The 18,817-nt window shown below is 45.4% G+C and overlaps 1 protein-coding gene across 6 annotated transcripts in view; it reads left to right on the forward strand.

Annotated features, from left to right (window-relative positions):
- Nucleotides 1-18,817, forward strand: part of Fmr1 (synaptic functional regulator FMR1) — a 39,187-nt gene that overhangs the window by 10,444 nt on the left and 9,926 nt on the right. For 3 of the 6 annotated variants that reach the window (XM_089544023.1, XM_089544020.1, XM_089544026.1), the window contains exons 6-10: nt 1,368-1,484; nt 14,852-14,896; nt 16,099-16,272; nt 18,393-18,471; nt 18,707-18,816. In XM_089544023.1, the coding sequence (XP_089400149.1) occupies nt 1,368-1,484; nt 14,852-14,896; nt 16,099-16,272; nt 18,393-18,471; nt 18,707-18,816 (525 nt within the window). The remainder of the gene's footprint in view (nt 1-1,367; nt 1,485-14,851; nt 14,897-16,098; nt 16,273-18,392; nt 18,472-18,706; nt 18,817) is intronic. The other 3 variants (XM_089544024.1, XM_089544025.1, XM_089544021.1) reach the window with 1 other exon arrangement.

Below are 18,817 nucleotides of genomic sequence, written 5' to 3' on the forward strand. Positions count from 1 at the left end.
AGCGGATGAGGAGGAGGATGCTGTTGAGGACATTACAGGGGGAAAAGTGTCAGCATTTGAGGCTGACAAGCACCAACGAGCGCTTCTAAGGTATTGCGAGCTACAGGAAGGCCTGCAAAGCAAAGTGCTTTACCTCCAGAATTTGGGAAGGAAGCTAGTACATCCTGCACTCCCAAAAAGGCAAACTACTCTGAAGGACTTCTTTAAGCCGCCCTGAACAATCTCCTGTTAACGTGCATGAATGTGTTTAAACGCACTCATATGCTGATGTGCAATAAACTTATCTAGTCCAACTCCTCAGTGTTTTTAGAATTTTTGGTTACAAGAGACCTTGGTTATAAGAGACATCTTTAGCCGCCGCGGTGGCTCAGTGGCTATGGTGCTCGGCTGCTGGCCCGAAAGACGTGGGTTCGATCCCGGCTGCGGCGGCTGAATTTCTTTGGAGGAGAAATTCGAGGCCCGTGTACTGTGCGATGTCAGTGCACGTTAAAGAACCACAGGTGGTCGAAATTTCCGGAGCCCTCCACTACGGCGTCTCTCATAGCCTTAGTCGCTTTGGGACGTTAAACCCCATAAAACAAACAACAAACAAGAGACATCTTTCTCGGGTCCCTTGAGTGTCTCATGTAATGAGGTTTTACTAATACCCATAAAGACCATCTGTACCGGTCCGTTGCACTAGAATGTGCCTATCAAAATCATTTCAGAGTTCCTTTCAAACATGAATTTCAAAAAATGAATTCGATGTAACTTTATCGCTGTTTTTTGGCTCAAACCGAAAAGTCGCAACTCCTGGTCATAGTGTTACAAATCATGAACTAGCCCAGCTCTCTATGCTTAGTGACTATGAAAACTGTTTTGAAAATTGCCACTCAATGCGTCCAGTGAGTGCAAAGAATGAATGCTTTTGATTGTTGACATCAATTAAAACCCCCTTGGAATGGAGTCTGCTATTTAATATATGAAAAAAAAACATTCTGTTTAAATGCATGAATGAATAAAAAAAGGTGATTAAGAAGTGCCTTCTCTTGCGTTTGGGACTGTTTTTGGAACTATTTTCCTTCCGGTTGTCTTGAATTTTGTCCGCTTAGGTGGCCACACAAACTCCTCAGGTTTGCACGAGGTCAGTGCCTCTGTGCATGTATCCCAGCAAAATAGGTTGTGCCTTGTATTAGAAGATTTCAGCACTGTTTCTTCAGTAGCCATATAGCAGAGCCCCTTCCGTATTTGATGAAGGGGAGCAGCCATCCAGGAGGGTCAACTGGTGACTTTTAGGTTTGGGCATGGGACTGGAGATCGGGCTGTTTTGTCTTGAAGTACTCTGTGTTCGTACTCATTGCACCTTTTGGTATCCTGTGGTTGTGCAGGCCCGCTCGGAGGCAGCCAAGAAGCGTGCTGAAATGATGAGTGAGATTTACTACCGAAATCTGCGGCAGAAGCTGATTCTCCTCAGTAAGACGGAAGAGGCTGCCCGGCAGCTTGAGGTGAGTTCTTTGCAGCCCTCAGTGGAGCTGTCAGTGGGAATCCACTCGGAGCACCAGCAGAGACATGTCGACACACATAAATGCTCAGCATTGGCTTCTGTGAACTCCATGGCCTGGTGCATGTGAAACAAAAAAATGAGTGCCAGCTTATTGGTAGCATGACCACACTTAAAACAATTCATGAGCTCAAAATTCTAGTGTGAAAAACTAGGCTGCCTTCTTTGCAAGGCTGCTCAATTTTGGGAACGTTTATGCACCTTGTCACGCACAGAAGCAATAAAACAAATGTGGGGCAGAATATGATGAGCAAACAACTGTCAGTTCTACACAGGCCAAGTTATCTTAGTTTTGATAAAAAAGATTAACACACCTGCATGTCAAAGCGTCAGCCAGGTGTTGGAGGAAATACAACTCGAGAACATCCATCCTGCTTTAAAGCATTTGTGTTGCTGATAAAGGTGTGGTTTTTCAGCCTGCCTGTTCTCTGCTTTTTTCCTGATAAAGGTTGGGGTTTGTCCTTCAAGAAAATTGAGCTTTGTGTGGCTTCTTTTTATTGTGCACTCTTATCCCAGGAGTAGGAAATTAGCTTTGTGAATCCATTGTGTAGGTAGTTTGATGGGACACTAAAAGTTGCAGAAGCAAACTGTGCTAGGCTGACAGTACTTCCAGGTGCACTGACACTTCTATGTGAAAAGGTAGCTGAAATGACTTTCTCTCCTTTTTCAAGCCTCATGCTATTATCTACAGGTGGCAACACCACGTACTGTTTAGCATACTTTTTTGTGGTGTGGCAGCCTCACTGTAAGAAAAAAGAAAACAAATTAACGTGTGAGCTTGTGCTTGGCTTGTTGTTCCGAAGCTCCTGCACACAGTGGCTGCATGCAAGTTGGCAGCATGTAAAGTGAGCGATGCTTTGCATTCTCATTTCTTAGAAGCACTTGCGCTGCTGAAGTGAAGTATTCACTTGGCCGAGCACAGCTACCAGAGTTATCGAGGAATGTTGCGGCAGTCTTTCGCTTGTACATGATCTTCTGGCTTATCTATGCTCTATTGTTTCTAAAAATGAATTTATTTATTTAGTATTTATTAGTATTATTTATTTAGAATTTATTTAGTATTCTTCTTTAGTGTCCCTTCAAATCTAGTTTTCAGCAGTGAGTGCACTGGACATGGCATAAACTGTGTTTTGCAGTGCTGAAGCAGGCAGTCTGTTCTCCCTGTGCAATAGAAAAAGCTGCACAAACTTGGGATAGCTGCTGTATTGTCTAAAAAGAGTAGTGGCAAGAGTTTGAGATATGTGCATGGTTTAGTAGATGCCCTGCACAGTGTATTAATGAGCGTCTTACAACACAGTCAAACCTCGTTGCAGCAAACAGGTAAAAAAAAAATCTTAAAATGATTCTATATAGTTAAAATTTATAATACAAAATTTTGCCGAAAAGTTGTGCACGAGAAGTACAGTTTTGGCAGGGAAAGGACTGCAACTGGCACAGACCTTTTACAAAGTGTTCACACCTTTTCGGAGCTGCTCACCATGATTGTGGAGGCTACAAAAAAAAAAAAAAAAGGCGCCAAAAATTAGTTGCATTGTCTTCCTCGGACAGCACCGTCGGCATGTGATGGCAGCATGTCAGATGCCAGCCAGGGTGGCTTCCGCACATTACAGTGGTGTTTTATGAAAAATTGGATGCCATAATGAACGTGAGCAGTGGGTGGCTGCTGGAAGGCCACAACCGACCATGCCACTAATTCTGGGGCACTATTGACGAGTTTTAGAGGCACTAAAGAGTGCTGGCCGCCTGGCTACCAAAGGTTTACTCTGTTATATTTTCCATGGTGCTGTTGGCAAGAGTGAAATAAGTTGGAACCATGGTACAAACTCTCCGCCTGCCATGCGAGGGGTCACAGCTGGGCGCTCCACAGTTTGATATATCTATTTTATGGCAAACCGCGTTCAGTATATAGAGTAAGAATTCCATGTGTTTTTTGTAACAATTCAGGAACTCCTCAATGTATAACTAATAATTAGTGCAGTTAAACCTCGATTTTACGATGTCGGTAAAATCTGCTAAGAATCCACAAGAAACACTCTGCGGGTAACTCACGGGAAAAACCATTATGTGCGATTAAATTGGTCCTTCTGCCATTTCTTTGCCAGCAGCAGCGGTGTCACGCCCGTCGCTTATGTTGCGAGCTCACAAGCCGCCTCAGCACGTCTATCTCTCCAACCATCTCGGTGACTGGGACGACACACCCGTCTTGAGTCTTGGTTTTGCTGTCATCGTTGTCTTTTTGTATTGCCCCAAGCGCAACGCCGACGCGTTCCGCCGCTGCTACCACTGCAACTTCGCAGCGGGTCATGCAGTCTGCCCCTGCCTTCCCCTTTCTCTTTCCTTACACTCCATTCTTTCTCCATGTTGGCAAGAGCTCGAAGAGTGACCTGCAATCACCAACCAGTGAAATGAAATCGGGCCAACTCCGCTCCTCGTGTTTTCCCGCCATAAGCGCGAGTGCGTGTCTTTTTGCACACACGCGCCTTGCTGAGTGAGGAGTGAGTTTGTCAGGTGACAAGCATGAGATGGGCTTCACAGCTGATGGGTGTGCCAATGGCACTGACCTTTCCAGTCCTTTTACCAAGCTGTGGGCATCCGTAAACACGATAAATGCAGCGAGCTGCAGAGGCCACTCATAGCATTCGGTGCCGATTTGGGCAAGATATAGATAGCGAGCACTGCGGGCTAGCCTGGCAGGCTGCCAAGGCTGCGCAGTTGTTTGTGGTAGCCTCGTCAGTACCATCTCAGATCGTGCGGTCAGCGGCGCACTCACCACTATGATCTTCGTCGTATTTGCGTCTGCCTGTGCGCTCTGTACGTGAAAGCCGGGCAGTGCCCATATCACATCCACGCTCTGCGATATAATTTTTCCTTAGGTTCGTTTCCAGCCAGCCATGCAATTTTGTTACTTTGAAAGTGCGGCAAAATCTACTTCGTTATATTGAAGATGTTCTAGACGCGAAGGAATAAAAACGAATACATCGTTACATCGAGGATTTCGTTTCGTTGAAGTTCGTTACATTGAGGTTTAACTGTAATGCCTGTGTTTGTTATATCGAGGTTTGACTGTACCTGGGGTTAAAATGGGGTTTGGCTGCTCATATGTGGTGAACACCTGCTAGGTTTACCACGGTGCCTCCAGATGCTTGGGCGTACTTAGTACTTTCAGCAGTCGGCGTGTATTAATAAATGGAGCTTTTTGAATATTGTATCGTTGCTGGCTGTGTCTAACCTGTTAAGGGGGGACCCTGGTCTTGAAAAAAATTTTTGATTAATCTAGATATAGTAATGAAATTTTCAGGCCACATGTATTTTTGTGTGCTGATTTTAGATATGTCATTTAATTTCGTGTAAAACAATTCCTTGAGCACTTGTGCAATTTTTATGCAAATATTTTGGGAAAAGTTTTGAAGAAAATTTGCTGTAGGAAACTCGCTGAAATGCATGCCATTGGGTTCTCTTGAGACCAAGGAATGCAATAAGGGTAAAATTATCATCCTGGCTATCATAGAACTTGAGTTGTAGGGTACTGAAGCTGCCACTTCAGAAACAGGAATGCACATTTTTCTTCTCATTTCTGAAGCGACAACTTCAAAACCCTATAACTCAAGTTCTATAATAGCCAGGATGATAATTTTACCCCTATTGCATTCCTTGGTGTCAAGAGAACCCAATGGCATGCATTTCAGCGAGTTTCCTGCAGCAAATTTTCTGCAAAACTTTTCCCAAAATACTTGCATAAAAATTGCACAAGTGCTCAAGGAATTGTTTTGCACGAAATTTAGAATCAGCGCACGAAAATACATGTGGCCTGAAAATTTTATAATCGTGACTTCATTAATAAAATTTTTTTTTTAAGACCAGGGTCCCCCCTTAAATGTAAAAACCGAAATATTTCGTTTGTGCTTTATGTAGAATCTGCGGCGCGAGGCGCCTTGAGCCGATACTGTAGAATGCTTAAAAGAACTTAAAAATTGCCTCGAAGTTCAGTAAGCTTTTATTCTTGGAGTGTTAGCACTTGCTTCAAACATGGTTTTGCTTTAAAGAGTGCTTCAAGCAAAGCTGGTTTGTATTTCAAGTGCCTACTAATTTAAAGAGAGACATTCTTGGCTCTTCTTTTGTCCAGCATAGTGCGCGCATTTATCGCAGCTTTTACAAGGCATTGCTAGAGTCTGACAATACAAGCTAGTGCTCTGGAACTTGTTCATTTCAAGCTGGTTCTGGGGAAATTGTCCTTTATATGTGGGTCTTAGCCCAGGTGACACATTCTGAGTGTACGCAGAAGTGGGGGGTGTTTAGCATTACGTTGCCTCAGCACATACGGGATCTAATCCTTGCATGCAGACAAAATAACATCAAAGACTAACACTAGTTCTCTTGACGGATCTATAGCCTGCGGTCTTCTGGTGTGCTTGCATGGCTGCATTTAGAGCATGGGTGGCACTGGGAGGCAGAGATGGTCCGGTATGCGCATAAGCACCACTTGTGCACAAATGTGTTCTGCACTTTCATTTCCTGGTGCCAGGGCAAAAGGTTGCACGCATGGTGGAAGGTGGAAGGCAATCGCAGAACTGATGTTTGTGGTGAATGGGATATAGACCAGAATCCAGAGCCGTTCTCTGGCACGACCATTTTCTGCCGACTGGCGTGCCACAGTGCGGGCGTTTCTTTGGGGACTGCGGGGCTGTGGTAGTTCCAAGGCCATGCCTGCATTGTAGCCTCAATTTACTGTCCTTCAGGTGCTGGGAAACGTTGCCTAGCACATGCTCATGGTATGGTTTTGTTGCGGCGGGTTTCGCGTTATCACAGAGGTGAAATTGATGCTTCCGCCACGACATTTAGTTTCACATTCTTGTGAAATCTGCCTCGTGCCTCGGTGTTCTGCAAGCACTCGTGCTTTGGTGCTGTTTTGGTGCTCTATCACGAATACTTTTTTGGAAAAGTGGAAGGATTCGGTGTATTTCTTGTGTGCAGTTCCAATTTCAATCTGCTGTTCACTCTTTAAAATAGGACCATTTTGTTGCCTGCTTGGCGGTGTGCCAGTCGCATTAACAAATGATCATTTTGAGCTCAGCTCAGTTCTGCACCTATCGGTAGACAAGTGTTGTTGTGAACTGTTTGAACATGACTTCGCTTTTTCCTTCTGTACTCTGCAAGTGGAACACCTGTCGAACTACTCTGCCTGCATGTCATCAGAGGCATAATTCACCTTTTTGGATACGTAACATAGAAACTCGTGCGGGTCAAAGAAAAGTGCAGGTAAAGGATGTCAGCATGCGCATAAAAACACTTTTTCTTAAAAGGCAAATTAGCTTTCACTAGTTCTGCAGGCAGAAGACAAGAACATTTTATTGGTAATTTCTGGGTGGATATGATAGCACCGCATTGCCGTTTAGGCTAGTGCCATATGGAATGTAGTACTAGATGCCAACAGCAGAAAGATACTATGGTGAGCCCTTTGCCTCACCATGTGCTCTCAGACATACGGAAACAGCGATTTCATTTGGCAGCTCTCGTGGTTACGTTCCCACATACGAAATGTGTTTAATGCTAGCAATAGCAAGCTCAATACATTACTGACAAAATACGAACAACTGGCGATCGAAAAGACTTGTTTCGCCTGAACAACTCGCAGCGCGCAGCTGGCTCACCCGGCTACCTCTTTGACATCACTACACCAGCGGGTCAAATCAATAAATCAATCCTGATGTATAAAACTATCAGCTGGTAAAAGAATTGCATGCATATTTGTTGTAATGGCAGTGCACGTAAAAGATAGCGGCACAGAAATCTGCTTGCAAATTCCTCTTTCCACTTTGCAGCTGCCTAGCTGACTACCTCAAATATCACATCAGCGAGGAACAATGCGTGTCTAATATAATGGTAATTTTTCTCGTAGACGGAAAGTGTGAGGAGTGATACACAGCGCACTCGTTCATACGTGATTCAAGTGCATTGACAGAAATGGAAAGCACGTCCACCTAACATGCATTCAGTGAGCACCTCCTGCGCGAACCGCAGTCCATCGGGCCACATGGGCTGACAGATAGCGCCTGGTGTCTGTGCACGAGGGTAGAATAATCTGGTCCATACAGACAGCACCCCAAACATTTGAGACGTGAGTGCTAGGTGTTGGCAATAAAAACGCGCAGATTTGCAATGATGGCCGCCGCGGTGGCTCAGTGGTTATGGTGCTCGGCTGCTGACCCGAAAGACGCGGGTTCGATCCCGGCCGCTGCGGCTGAATTTCTTTGGAAGAGAAATTCGAGGCCCGTGTACTGTGCAATGTCAGTGCACGTTAAAGAACCCCAGGTGGTCGAAATTTCCGGAGCCCTCCACTACGGCGTCTCTCATAGCCTTACTCGCTTTGGGACGTTAAACCCCATAAACCAACCAACCAACCAACCTTTTATTGTGCCTATTTTCAACTTTTTCATTCATGACTTTCTGGACAGGGAGCCAGCAAGTTTTAAGAGTTGACACCTAACTTTGGAGGCATGTTTTGTTCTCTGCAATGATGTGGAAGACATTACAATGCATGAATCACCATGTGGTGTTCGCCTATCACTGCTAAATAATTTATAATCGAATTTTTCTGTCATGTTGTTTTGGTTTCAACAGCTGAACGATGGCTGTGACGTCGGAGTGTGGTGATATGTCATGTGAGGCATCGAAAAACTGTGATATCATTGCCACTTCATCGTTCTAATTCACTACAGTGCTGAAGACAGCCTTACTCAAGAGCCGGAATGACAACGAATGTAGGAGCAGCGATTATATTGCAGTTTTTTCATGCCTCAGGTGACCTATACCCACACTTTGACGTCGCAGTCGTCGTTCAGCTGTTGAAATTGAAACAGCAAGAGAAAGAAATTCAATCATAAACTGTTTAGGGATCGTAGGAAAATACCACGTGGTAATTCATGTATAAAAATGCCTTAAGCCTCATTACAAAGAAAACATGCACCCAAAAGTTGGGTTTCTTCATTGACCAAAATGTTGCGTAAACCAGTTTGTGGTGAATGGCCTCGGACTATCAGACATTAGCCAGCCTTGCTATAGTGAGGTATTAAGATGAGCTAAATGAGAGAGCAGCCTATCTTCAGGTGCTCTTTGTTATGACAAAGTGGTTCTTGTGTTACATTTCCAGCCTCATTTACATGAGCCTGCCGCTAGCGGGTCAGGTTTGGTCACACCAGATGTTAGGTGGACTCAGCTCAACTCAGCTGAGTTTATATGAAACTGTCAGACGAGATCACCGCTACACCTAGTGTTGAGCAAGGAAGCCACTCGAGATGCCAGAAGAGAAGCAGGAATGCGCAGACAAATACCTTAAACGCGTGTGAGGGCCGGGCTTTTTTTTCCCAGATTCGAGGGCCAATTTTCGAGGTGCAGCCCATACACGAGATGTGTAAGAAAAAATTTTTAAAGTAAAAACACACCAATCTGGGAATGAGCGGCATTTATTTTACATTCAATTGTCACTCACGGAGTCTTCAGACTCAGCTGGTGCTGTGCTCTGGTGCATGCTCATCCCACAAGAAGTCGCGCAGTATGTCCGTTGTCAATGTGTAGCCATTGTTCCGCACTTCCATCAAATAGTAGCTACAGTGTACTAGACAGTAGAGCAGCTCTTAAAGTTTGGGAAATTGCATGCCTTGCCTCGGAAAGCGCGCTTTTTGCAGTTTGTGTTCCTCAGCGCATCCTTTTGGTTGTACTATTGTCGGACACACTTCTCGGTCACGCAGAATTCCCTTCCTGCCGCACGCTTGCCGTGTTGGCAAGCAAAATTCCAGCCATGTAGCTATTAAGGTGCTTGCCCATTGTGCTAAAATTGCAATGCTTGGCGGCAGCACACGAAAGTCACAAAAGGGTGGAGCAGGTGATACTAATGCCGATATGGATAGCGGGAGCTCGCAGCGAAGGGAAAAGTTGATGACGATGACCTGTGGCCTTGAGTGTCATTCGTGGACGGCACCAGGAAGCTCCTGTGCACGTGCGTGGCCTCCGCGATCAAGCACACTGTTGTTCACAGGCAGAGCTGATTGTGGAGATCCCAGCGCGTGCATTTCTAAGGCTATTCCCGCGTGGGTGGTCGAAAGTTTGGGTGTGGCCCTTACACCGTTTTTTTTTTTTTTTTTAATTCCTTCGGGGAAACTGGTGCAGCCCTTAGATATGTTTATATGGTGGTTCTGTTCCCCGCGCAGCACCAGCCTAACCAGAGAGGAGGCACTGTCCCAGTGCGGCAGCGCATACATGCTCCTTCCAAATGGGTCGGGCGGAGTTAACCTAACCCTTACAGTTGAGCTGACTTATCCTGACCTCCAAACGTGTACATGAGCCCAGCAGGCCTGCTCAACGCCACTTTGTCAGGCTCATGTAAACCCCCAGTCAGTTAACTTGCACCTTCACTGTTCCCCTGATAGTGCATCTACTTCCAGTACAAGAGTGGCTATCTCAAAGCAGCAGGCTTCTTGTTCTGGAACCAACCCCTCACTCTTGCATTATGTACTTGAAATGGACAGCTGGTAGTAACAGAGTTTACTAGTTTGTTACGACAGCGGGGCTCTGGTTGAGACTTTATTCTTCGTGGGAACTCATTCCCAGATGCTTGCAACGGTCGATTGCAGGAAAAATTCGCGTCGCTTGCACTCGCTTCCCTTTGCGTGTAGAGCCAGTTGGTGTGCACCTCCCGAGGCCAGAAATGGGTCCAAAGCTGAAATCGGGGTGTCCAGTGCTGTCGGTGTCACTGTCCCTATTGGAGGGCGGTGCCCTGGTGTGAAGCACTCGAGACTGTGGTTAACACGCATCCAGAAGTATCTCATCCTTGTGCATACTATGGAACAGCTTCCTGAACGGGGCATGTGCAAGGACTGGAGCTTGTAACAACTCTTGCGGTGTGCTGGTGGGCAGCTTCCATATTTTCTTTTCTGAGGACCTTTTATCCTTGCATCTGCTTCAAGAAAGTTGCGTGTTTATATATGATGTGCCTAGGCCTGAGTGCTGTTTCTTTGTGGGCATTGCATTGGTCACATATTTACAATGTAGGCGTACAGTGGGCTTGACTGTATGCATTAACATAGCCAGCCAGCCACCATACTCGTCCATGCTTTTTCTGAATAGCTGTGGTGTTTATGAATCGTACATTCTGACATATAATAACACGTATATACTAGTATACACATATATAGGGGGCAGCCCTAAAACAAGTACAGTGAAGCCTCATTAATTCGAAGTCACTGCAACTGCGAAAAATATTCGAATTAGCCTAGTTTTCGAATTAAAAGAGCACTGCAAAAAATGGGACCCAGGGAAAAATTTTCACTGCGGGAACGTGCCACCTATATTGGACAGACATTGCAATTACCATATACTGCCGCATAAAAGTCTACCCCCCCCCCCTCAACTCGTAGACCCAGCTGGCAAAAAGAAAAAATGAATCTTAATATGCACGCGCTGCCCCCCCTCCTCACACACCATCCCGCCACCTTGTTTTTTGTTGTAGTTTCCTGCGGGATGGAATCTCGGCAAGCGGAACTGAAAGCAATGAACGCTTAGTGATGCGATCACAAGGACAGCAGTCTGAAACAGTTGGAGGTTATGAGCCAAAAAACGGCGCTGCGTTCTGTCTTCTATACTCACATGCGGCCTGACTGACTATACGGCAAACCGAAGTACAAACAGTCCTGTAGTTCCAATTTTCGGTACGACACACACCTCTGAGATAATCAAAGGTACGCTCTCGCGCTACTGATAGCTTGTTTGAGGAAGTGACCGCCAATGTAAACAAACCAGGTAAACTGCGCGCAGTTCGAATTTTCTTTAGCAGAACAGGTTTGAATACGGATTAACTTTTTTTTATGCTTGGAGCGTTATGCGTCCTACTGTAAACGTATGCTGGAACTGTGTGCATGCTACCTGCCACTCATATAAAACTACCTCAGGCTGACCCCCTAATATCATATGGTGGCTTTTCCGAAGAAAGGTAGACACATGCAATGCTATTAACATTATAATCTGAGGTGCCAGTAGCCTAACCCAGTAATCCCGATGCATCACTCGAAGAAATGGCTCAGGCTGCCGTTGAGTGCAGTCAGCCAGTTGCGGGCACTGAGCAAGAAGGGTCACACTGCAGTACAAGCACAGGCGTACATTTCAGCGGCCCACAAGCCATACCATAGACTGGTTCTTGTGCCAGGAGAATTGAGGTTGAGGTGCTTTGCATGTCAAGCATTGGCATTGCTCTGCGGCACCAGGGCTCTGAGGGGCCATCGCTTCTCCGGTTTCTGATGAAATCGGGATCGGGGGTTCCAGAGTAGCATCCCAGATCTTCAGATTAAGAGGGGACACTGGTCTTGAAAAGAAAATTTTATTAATTTACTCATAGTTATGAAATTTTCAGGGCACATGTATTTTTGTGTGCTGATTCTAGATATGTCATTTAATTTCATGTAAAACAATTCCTTAAGCACTTATGCACTTTTTATGCTAGTATTTTGCGGAGATTTGAAGAAAATTTGCTGCAGGAAACTCGCTGAAATGTATGCCATTGGGTTCTCTTGACACCAAGGAATACAATAAGGGTAAAATTATCATCCTGGCTCTCATAGAACTTGAGTAATAGGGTACTGAAGCTACCACTTCACACACAGGAATACACATTTTCCTTCTCATTTTTGAAGCGACAACTTCAAAACTCTATAACTTAAGTTCTATGATAGGCAGGAAGACAATTTCACCCTTATTGTATTCCTTGGTGTCAAGAGAACTCAGTGGCATACATTTCAGCGAGTTTCCCGCAGCAAATTTTCTTCAAAACTCTCCGCAAAATACTAGCATAAAAAGTGCATAAGTGCTGAAGGAATTGTTTTACATGAAATTAAATGACATATTTAGAATCAGCACACAAAAATACATATTTCCTGAAGATTTCGTAACTGTGACTTCATTAATAAAAATTTTTTTTTCAAGACCAGTGTCCCCCCTTAACCGGACTGGTGTAGGCCGCCACTTCGAATTATCCAGGATTTCATATTAAGAGTTCGAATTATTGAGGTTTTACTGTATATACAGTAAGTACATAACGAGAGGGAAGGCTTATTGTGATCAAATGCATTAATTGACCAGCTTTTCAAGCTTTACTAAGGAGGCTGTATTGATGTCATTTAAGTAATCATTAAAGGATGTGCTTCCTGAAGTTCTGTGAGGTTCATGCATAGCATCTCTTTGTTGGTATTGTGCAACTACTGCTACTTGTAAATGTTGCAGCCTTACTGATTTGTGGAACGATATTGCATTCAAGGCCTCTGTGCCTTGGCACTGATGGCCACTATTCTTGATGTGGAGAAAATCTTTTATTCTGCGAAATGGTAGTGCTGAGGAAGTGATTTGTTGGCAGGCATTGCAAATGGGCAGTTGTTAATGATTGTGCACATGACTGTTGCGTAGTTGAGGTTGCAACTGTCGAACAACTTAGTGCATTTTCTATTTAGGGCAAATAGAGCAATTAATGGTCTTTTCTCTCACCTTTGAAACAGTCCTCTCAGAAGGGCTGTTCACTTAGTGTGATGCCTGCTCCCTCCCCCTAATGTCTAGGTGCATCATTTTCTTTGTGTAAGGATAATGAAAATGTGCAAAATGGTTGGAAAAGCTTTTAAAAAGACTATTTTTGCACCTGTAGCATAGGCGACAGCTGTCTAGATTGGTTCACATTTGCTAAAGGAAGTGCCTGCTGCTTTGTGTTATGTTGGACTGGGGGCTCATGCTTGTTCGTCATCAAAGTGTCATGCTTGCTGAAACTAGCCACAGGGAAGAATCAGCCAAAGCTTTTTTTTTTCCTTTTCCCTCTCACTCAGGGTTACTATTAACTGGAACCTTTCCAGTGCCCAAGTGTTCCTGAGCTTTGCTTACCTGTGTGTGGTGCAGAAAACATTTAACTTGTTATAATAGTTAAGGCCCCTAACTGTGTAAAATTCCGTGGGTACAGAATTCAGAATCCGTGTAATTCTGCGGGAAGCATAAGACGCATGAAAGAGAAATATGCAAGTTTATTTTTGGGCACACGCCTTGCATGCTGCTGAGGTACCACTTCTATAATTGAAGGTAGCTGTTGGAACTCAGCATCAAATAATGTTTTCCTGTTATCTTCATTTAAAGAATGGTACTTGTTTCATACTAGATCGCCATAATGACTAAATAATCCCTCCGCATCAACAGAGTTGTGAAAGCAATCATAAAGTGTGTTGGGGTCATTTCTTCCTTTTTAATAAAGACAGGAAAGAAAGACTGGATGCCAAAGTCTTCACCTTGCTCTTCTTTAGAAAGGAAATGTCTAGGTCTCAGTCACTGAATTTCAGCTCTCAAGCAGTTTTCAGCTACACTTGTCTCTCAGCAGCAGGGACTAGCGATTCTTGACTGAGTTCAGGCACGTTTGCAAACTCCATGATTTCTTGTTTGGTAGCAATCTAACCTGCATTTTATCCTTCTTCAGCTGTGGTTGCCTGAATGGTTTGGGCTTTCGTTATAATCGTGTATTATTTCTTCTAAAACATACTCCTTCTCATGTTACATCGATGCAAATAAAGTAAATTAGTCATCTTCCATTGTTCTATCGTTCCTACTGATGTCCAATTGTTTCTAAAGATGGGAATTTGGCTGTTTACACAATTCTGGGGAAAATGCTTAAATCAGTGGTTTTTCGCGCAATCATGGGGAAACAAGGGGCCTTAATAATAGCTCACTTGAATGCAGATTGATGCAATTACAATTTAACATGGGTTGAACTCGTGCACAAGTTGTTGGTGAATGTCATGAAAAATGAAAACAAATCATCGGACTAATTTTGAGCTGAGAAAACAAGAATTTATCCTTTGTCATTGCGCGCTGCGTGGTATGCATGGCAGGGAAGTGCTAATGGCATTGTGATGTATCTTGCGATAGTGCTACAACTACACCTAAGCGGCCTTTGCTTCAGCGATTAGTCTCGAGGCTACAGGAGGCTTCCATGGGACAGGGACCTCTTTTGCGGCATAACTTTCAGCTGCCGGCTTTTTGGGTGTAGCTTGCAGCAGCAGTCGTTTTGCACCATGAAATGTAATTGCCATATTCGCCAGCTGCTGTAGCATACACGAACTGGAATGGACCTTGTCCTTAAACTGCTACCACAGTCCCAGCTTGAGGTGGGCTTTTCTCGCTGAGCGCTTGTGTGAATTAGGCAGGCTGTGTGGATGTGTGCCCTATGCTTAGCCAGTGGGGCCGTTGCTCTAACAGCTGTCATGCCAACCAGCGTGTGCTTTGCGATATTTCCCTTTGCAGAGTCGTAAGTCTTCTCAGAGAGGGGATCCCAATTCAAAACAAAAGGTGTGTGTGCTAACCCTTATCGTGCCTTCGTGTGTTTGTCTGCTGGGCTGTAGCATGGTGTGAGCATGGGGGCCTCAGCTTGTCTGTGTGTGCATGGGCTTGCATAAAACCTGCAAGCCTCAGGCGGGCAGTGTGGAAAATATTCCTCCTTTCTAATTGTTCTGATCGCAGAATATAGTGCATCCTGCCTATTTGCTGCTAGTTCTGATTGCCCTGAGAAAAGTGCACTGACTGCGTGACACTGTGGTCGTTTAGGTAGTGGAGTACTTGGCACAGGGAAAGCAAGATTCTTTAAACTGTGATGGCAGGTTTGTGCATCAGTCTATGCAGACTTGCTTGGTTGACTTGGAAGGAGTGCTGTTTTCCAATAAAGTTCTAGTCTGGTTTTCTGGTTTTCAACTGTAACGCAGTTCAGTGTAAAAGTACATCTCTGGATGTCTAGCTGTGAGATGGGTTGAGCAGCACGTGATAGAGAAAAAAAGAGCCTTCAAGCGAATGCTGGGACTGATGTTCTGTCCTCCTTTCTCTCCTCCCTTTTTTTGACAACACCAGCTGTACAAACCCTTTCACACTGACATTGAGCGCTTAAGTGGGAAGTTGCAGATAGCATTTTTGTTTTCATTTTCCCCCTCTTTCTCTCTCTGCATTTGAGGCAATGTTCTATTCGTATTTCCTAAATGGTAGTGGGGCAAGGCTGAAAATCTTTGGGTATGCCAGGAGGTGACCACACTTGAGAATGTGCCACCTGTGTCTTTAGTCCAAGTGGGCCTGTAATTGGGTTCGCTCATGTAGGAGGGTACAACTATTACTCCTTAGCCACACGGGAGAGGGAACGAGCCTGGCAGTTGTCTTAATTTTTTTCCCCCGAATGTACAAAGGGGAGGAGTGCGAAGCTGAGTGGCAACATGTGACAAACATGCTCCTTGTTTTGGGATGTCACTTGTCCCTTTGCCATTTGTTCAATGTGGCACCAACAGAACAAGGCTTGGTGCAACCTGTGAAGTTAGCTACCTCAAGCAGCGCACGCACTTCTTTCTAGGCCTGTCTTTCTCGTGAGGCATTGCTGACACGTAAAGAACCTCGGCATGTCGAGGAGGCTAGTGCATGATGGCGAGAATGCATGTGACGTATTAAGGGGGTCTTCTGTGTGGCCGGCCCTGCCTCATGCTGTTGAACCCTGGTTGGTGTGCTATGATGTGCAGAGCACACGCCTCCACTCCAGCTCTGGGTTTGTGGAAGAATTCAGCGTGCGTGAGGACCTGATGGGGCTGGCCATTGGGGCACACGGAGCCAACATCCAGAATGCCCGCAAGCTGGACGGTGTGACAGGCATTGAGCTGCAGGAGGCCACGTGCACATTCAAGATTTTTGGCGAGGTGGGTAGCGGGCATCTGTATTCCATGCTGTGTGTACCTGCATGGGTTTTGGGGGGGGGGGCAAGGTCGCAAGTGTTTTGCTCTACCACATGTTGCATTTTGCCATTTGAGTATGCGTAACTAATCGGGAATTTCGCTTGTCAGTTAGGAGCTGGGTGCTGAATGATGCCAAAATGACCGAATCTGCCGCAGAGCAACCCAGTCCAGATAAACCAGTGGAACGCAACCACGCTCAGCTGGGGAGCTCTACAATAGCTCTTATGAGCTACTGGATCTATAAGTTGGGCCTGGTATCTGTCTGCGCACTTTCGCTTGAAGGGCTATAGACACAAAATTCCAAATGCAAACAAATGATATGATTTGATTCACAGGCATAAGGAGATGCCTTCTAGCGTGCTTCAATTGCAGGCATTGAGTAAAACATGCCATATTTACTCGTGCAATTAGCGCACCCTCTGGGTTTACAGTAGCCGACCAATTTTTTCGGACTCCTATAATACGGACTAGTGTGATATTTCGGACTTCGCTGAGGAACCATCGCGCACCTCATATGAATGTGCGCGTTTTCACGACCGATATTTCGGACTTTGTGGAGTCTAAAAGTTCGAATTTTCGGACTAAAATAGACACCAACATTATTGTGGTGATCGTTTTTCAACCTAAAGTTCGTTATTTCGGCCTAATATAGACGCGAGCGGGCATCGCTGTCACAACCAACCCGTTCCCCGCCACCGTGAGAGGTGCCATCTTGGATTTAAACGGAATCGGCTTGGCGGGCGCAATCGGAGTGGCTTGGATAGGCTTGGCCATTCAAGATAATGAGATGTTCTCCATTTCCATCGAGATGGCCTACAAAGAGCGCGCGATCGCATTGAAAACGGGACAGCTGCAGCGTCCACCGTGGCTTGGACGACGCACCCCGCGGTGCGGGGCAGCAAACACAGTAGAGAGGGGTAGGAGGGACTGCTTCCGCTCACATCTTCCCTTGGGTTACCTCTCGGTCTTTGCAAACGTCATTGCCCCATGCAAACTGACAGTTCTTGCTTCGCGCAGCGAGTGCATTCATTCGTGGCATGACTCAGGTAGTGTCTAATATTGTCACTTGTAGGCGTAACATAGGGAGCGGCAATTTTTGTGATTTTGAAAGCCGGTTTTTCGCAGAAAAGTTTATTTCTTTTTAAGTTCGCGGATTTTTCGGACTGTTCGATTATTCGAACCATTTTTTGGGTCCCGCCAAGTCCGAAAAATCGGTTGGCGACTGTGTAAACAAGAACTCTCATTTTACACTCCCTGCTGTTCCAGACCACCAGCTTGCTGCACGCAGGTGCATGCAAGGCAGGCTTGGGCAGATCAATGCGGCCACTCCGCCCTCACTGCTCTAAGAAAGAGCGTTGCTGCCGAGTCCATGCCAAACCTAGGTCTTCCTTGATGCGTGGGAGCAGAGCATTACCACTACTAATGTCTTAAAATAAATTTGCATGAAAACAAAATTCTAAAGCTTTTCGCTGTGCTGTGCTTTTCGCTGATTTCAGCATTGTTGCTGGTGCTGTTCTCGGAGCTCCTTCAACCGCTTTTCAGAATAATCAATTCAAGAAGTGTCTCTCAAAGCCTTAGTCGCTTTGGGACGTTAAACCCCATAAACCAAACGAAACTATAATTACTCAGTCTGGCAATGCACAGCACTGCTGTCAGGAATCGGGCATCCAGGGTTTAGCGGTGGTATCTGAGCCGATGCTAAAGGTGGGGCGAACGCAGCCTAGCGTTTGCAGAAGTGACGACAACACATCCAAGGAGTTCTGGCGAAATCTGCCTGTGCTCAGTAGATTTAGAGCACTCTGCTGTGAAGAGAGTTGCTCTAAAAGGGCCAGTTGAATATGCATTCGCTGCTGCAGAGCAAGGAAAGCTGCTCTGGATTGACCAGTTGAATTTGCTATAATTTACTGCACGGATGTTGGCGGTGCTTGCATGGAAAGTTGTTTGTGATCAATGTGCTGTATACCTGTTCGGCTGTCAGCATAGATAAATCAAGTATGTCCCGGTAGGTTAGTGAGAGCAGCTGTCCAGTGCTGTAAATTTTTCTGTCGTGGTGTAGTGACTGACTGTTCAGTGTCCTGTTTCAGACCGAGGAGTCTGTGAAAACAGCGCGGGGCATGCTGGAGTACGCAGAAGAGTCCATCCAAGTGCCTAGGCTATTGGTCGGTAAGTAATGTTCCCAGGTGGAAGCATAAGCATTCATAATCTACACATGTCCTGCTTCTTTCCCGGTGTCATTAAAAGGGGAGCTGTTTTAGCATCACTATCTTGTGCTGCATTAAAGCAATATTAAAATTAGGTCAAAATTTTTTAGCACCCCACCCTGAAATGCCTGTAAGGAAAGAGTTACCCACGAATCCCATGCAAAGATGTGTGTTTCTCTCTCTCTCTCCTTGTACAGGTAAGGTGATAGGGAAGAATGGCCGCATCATCCAGGAGATGGTGGACAAATCTGGTGTAGTGAGGGTCAAGATTGAAGGCGACAATGAGAATGAGAGTCCCCGAGAGGAGG

Source organism: Amblyomma mixtum, chromosome 5 (assembly GCF_055824585.1).
Source record: "Amblyomma mixtum isolate Tamu chromosome 5, ASM5582458v1, whole genome shotgun sequence".
NCBI classification, from domain to species: Eukaryota; Metazoa; Arthropoda; class Arachnida; order Ixodida; family Ixodidae; genus Amblyomma; species Amblyomma mixtum.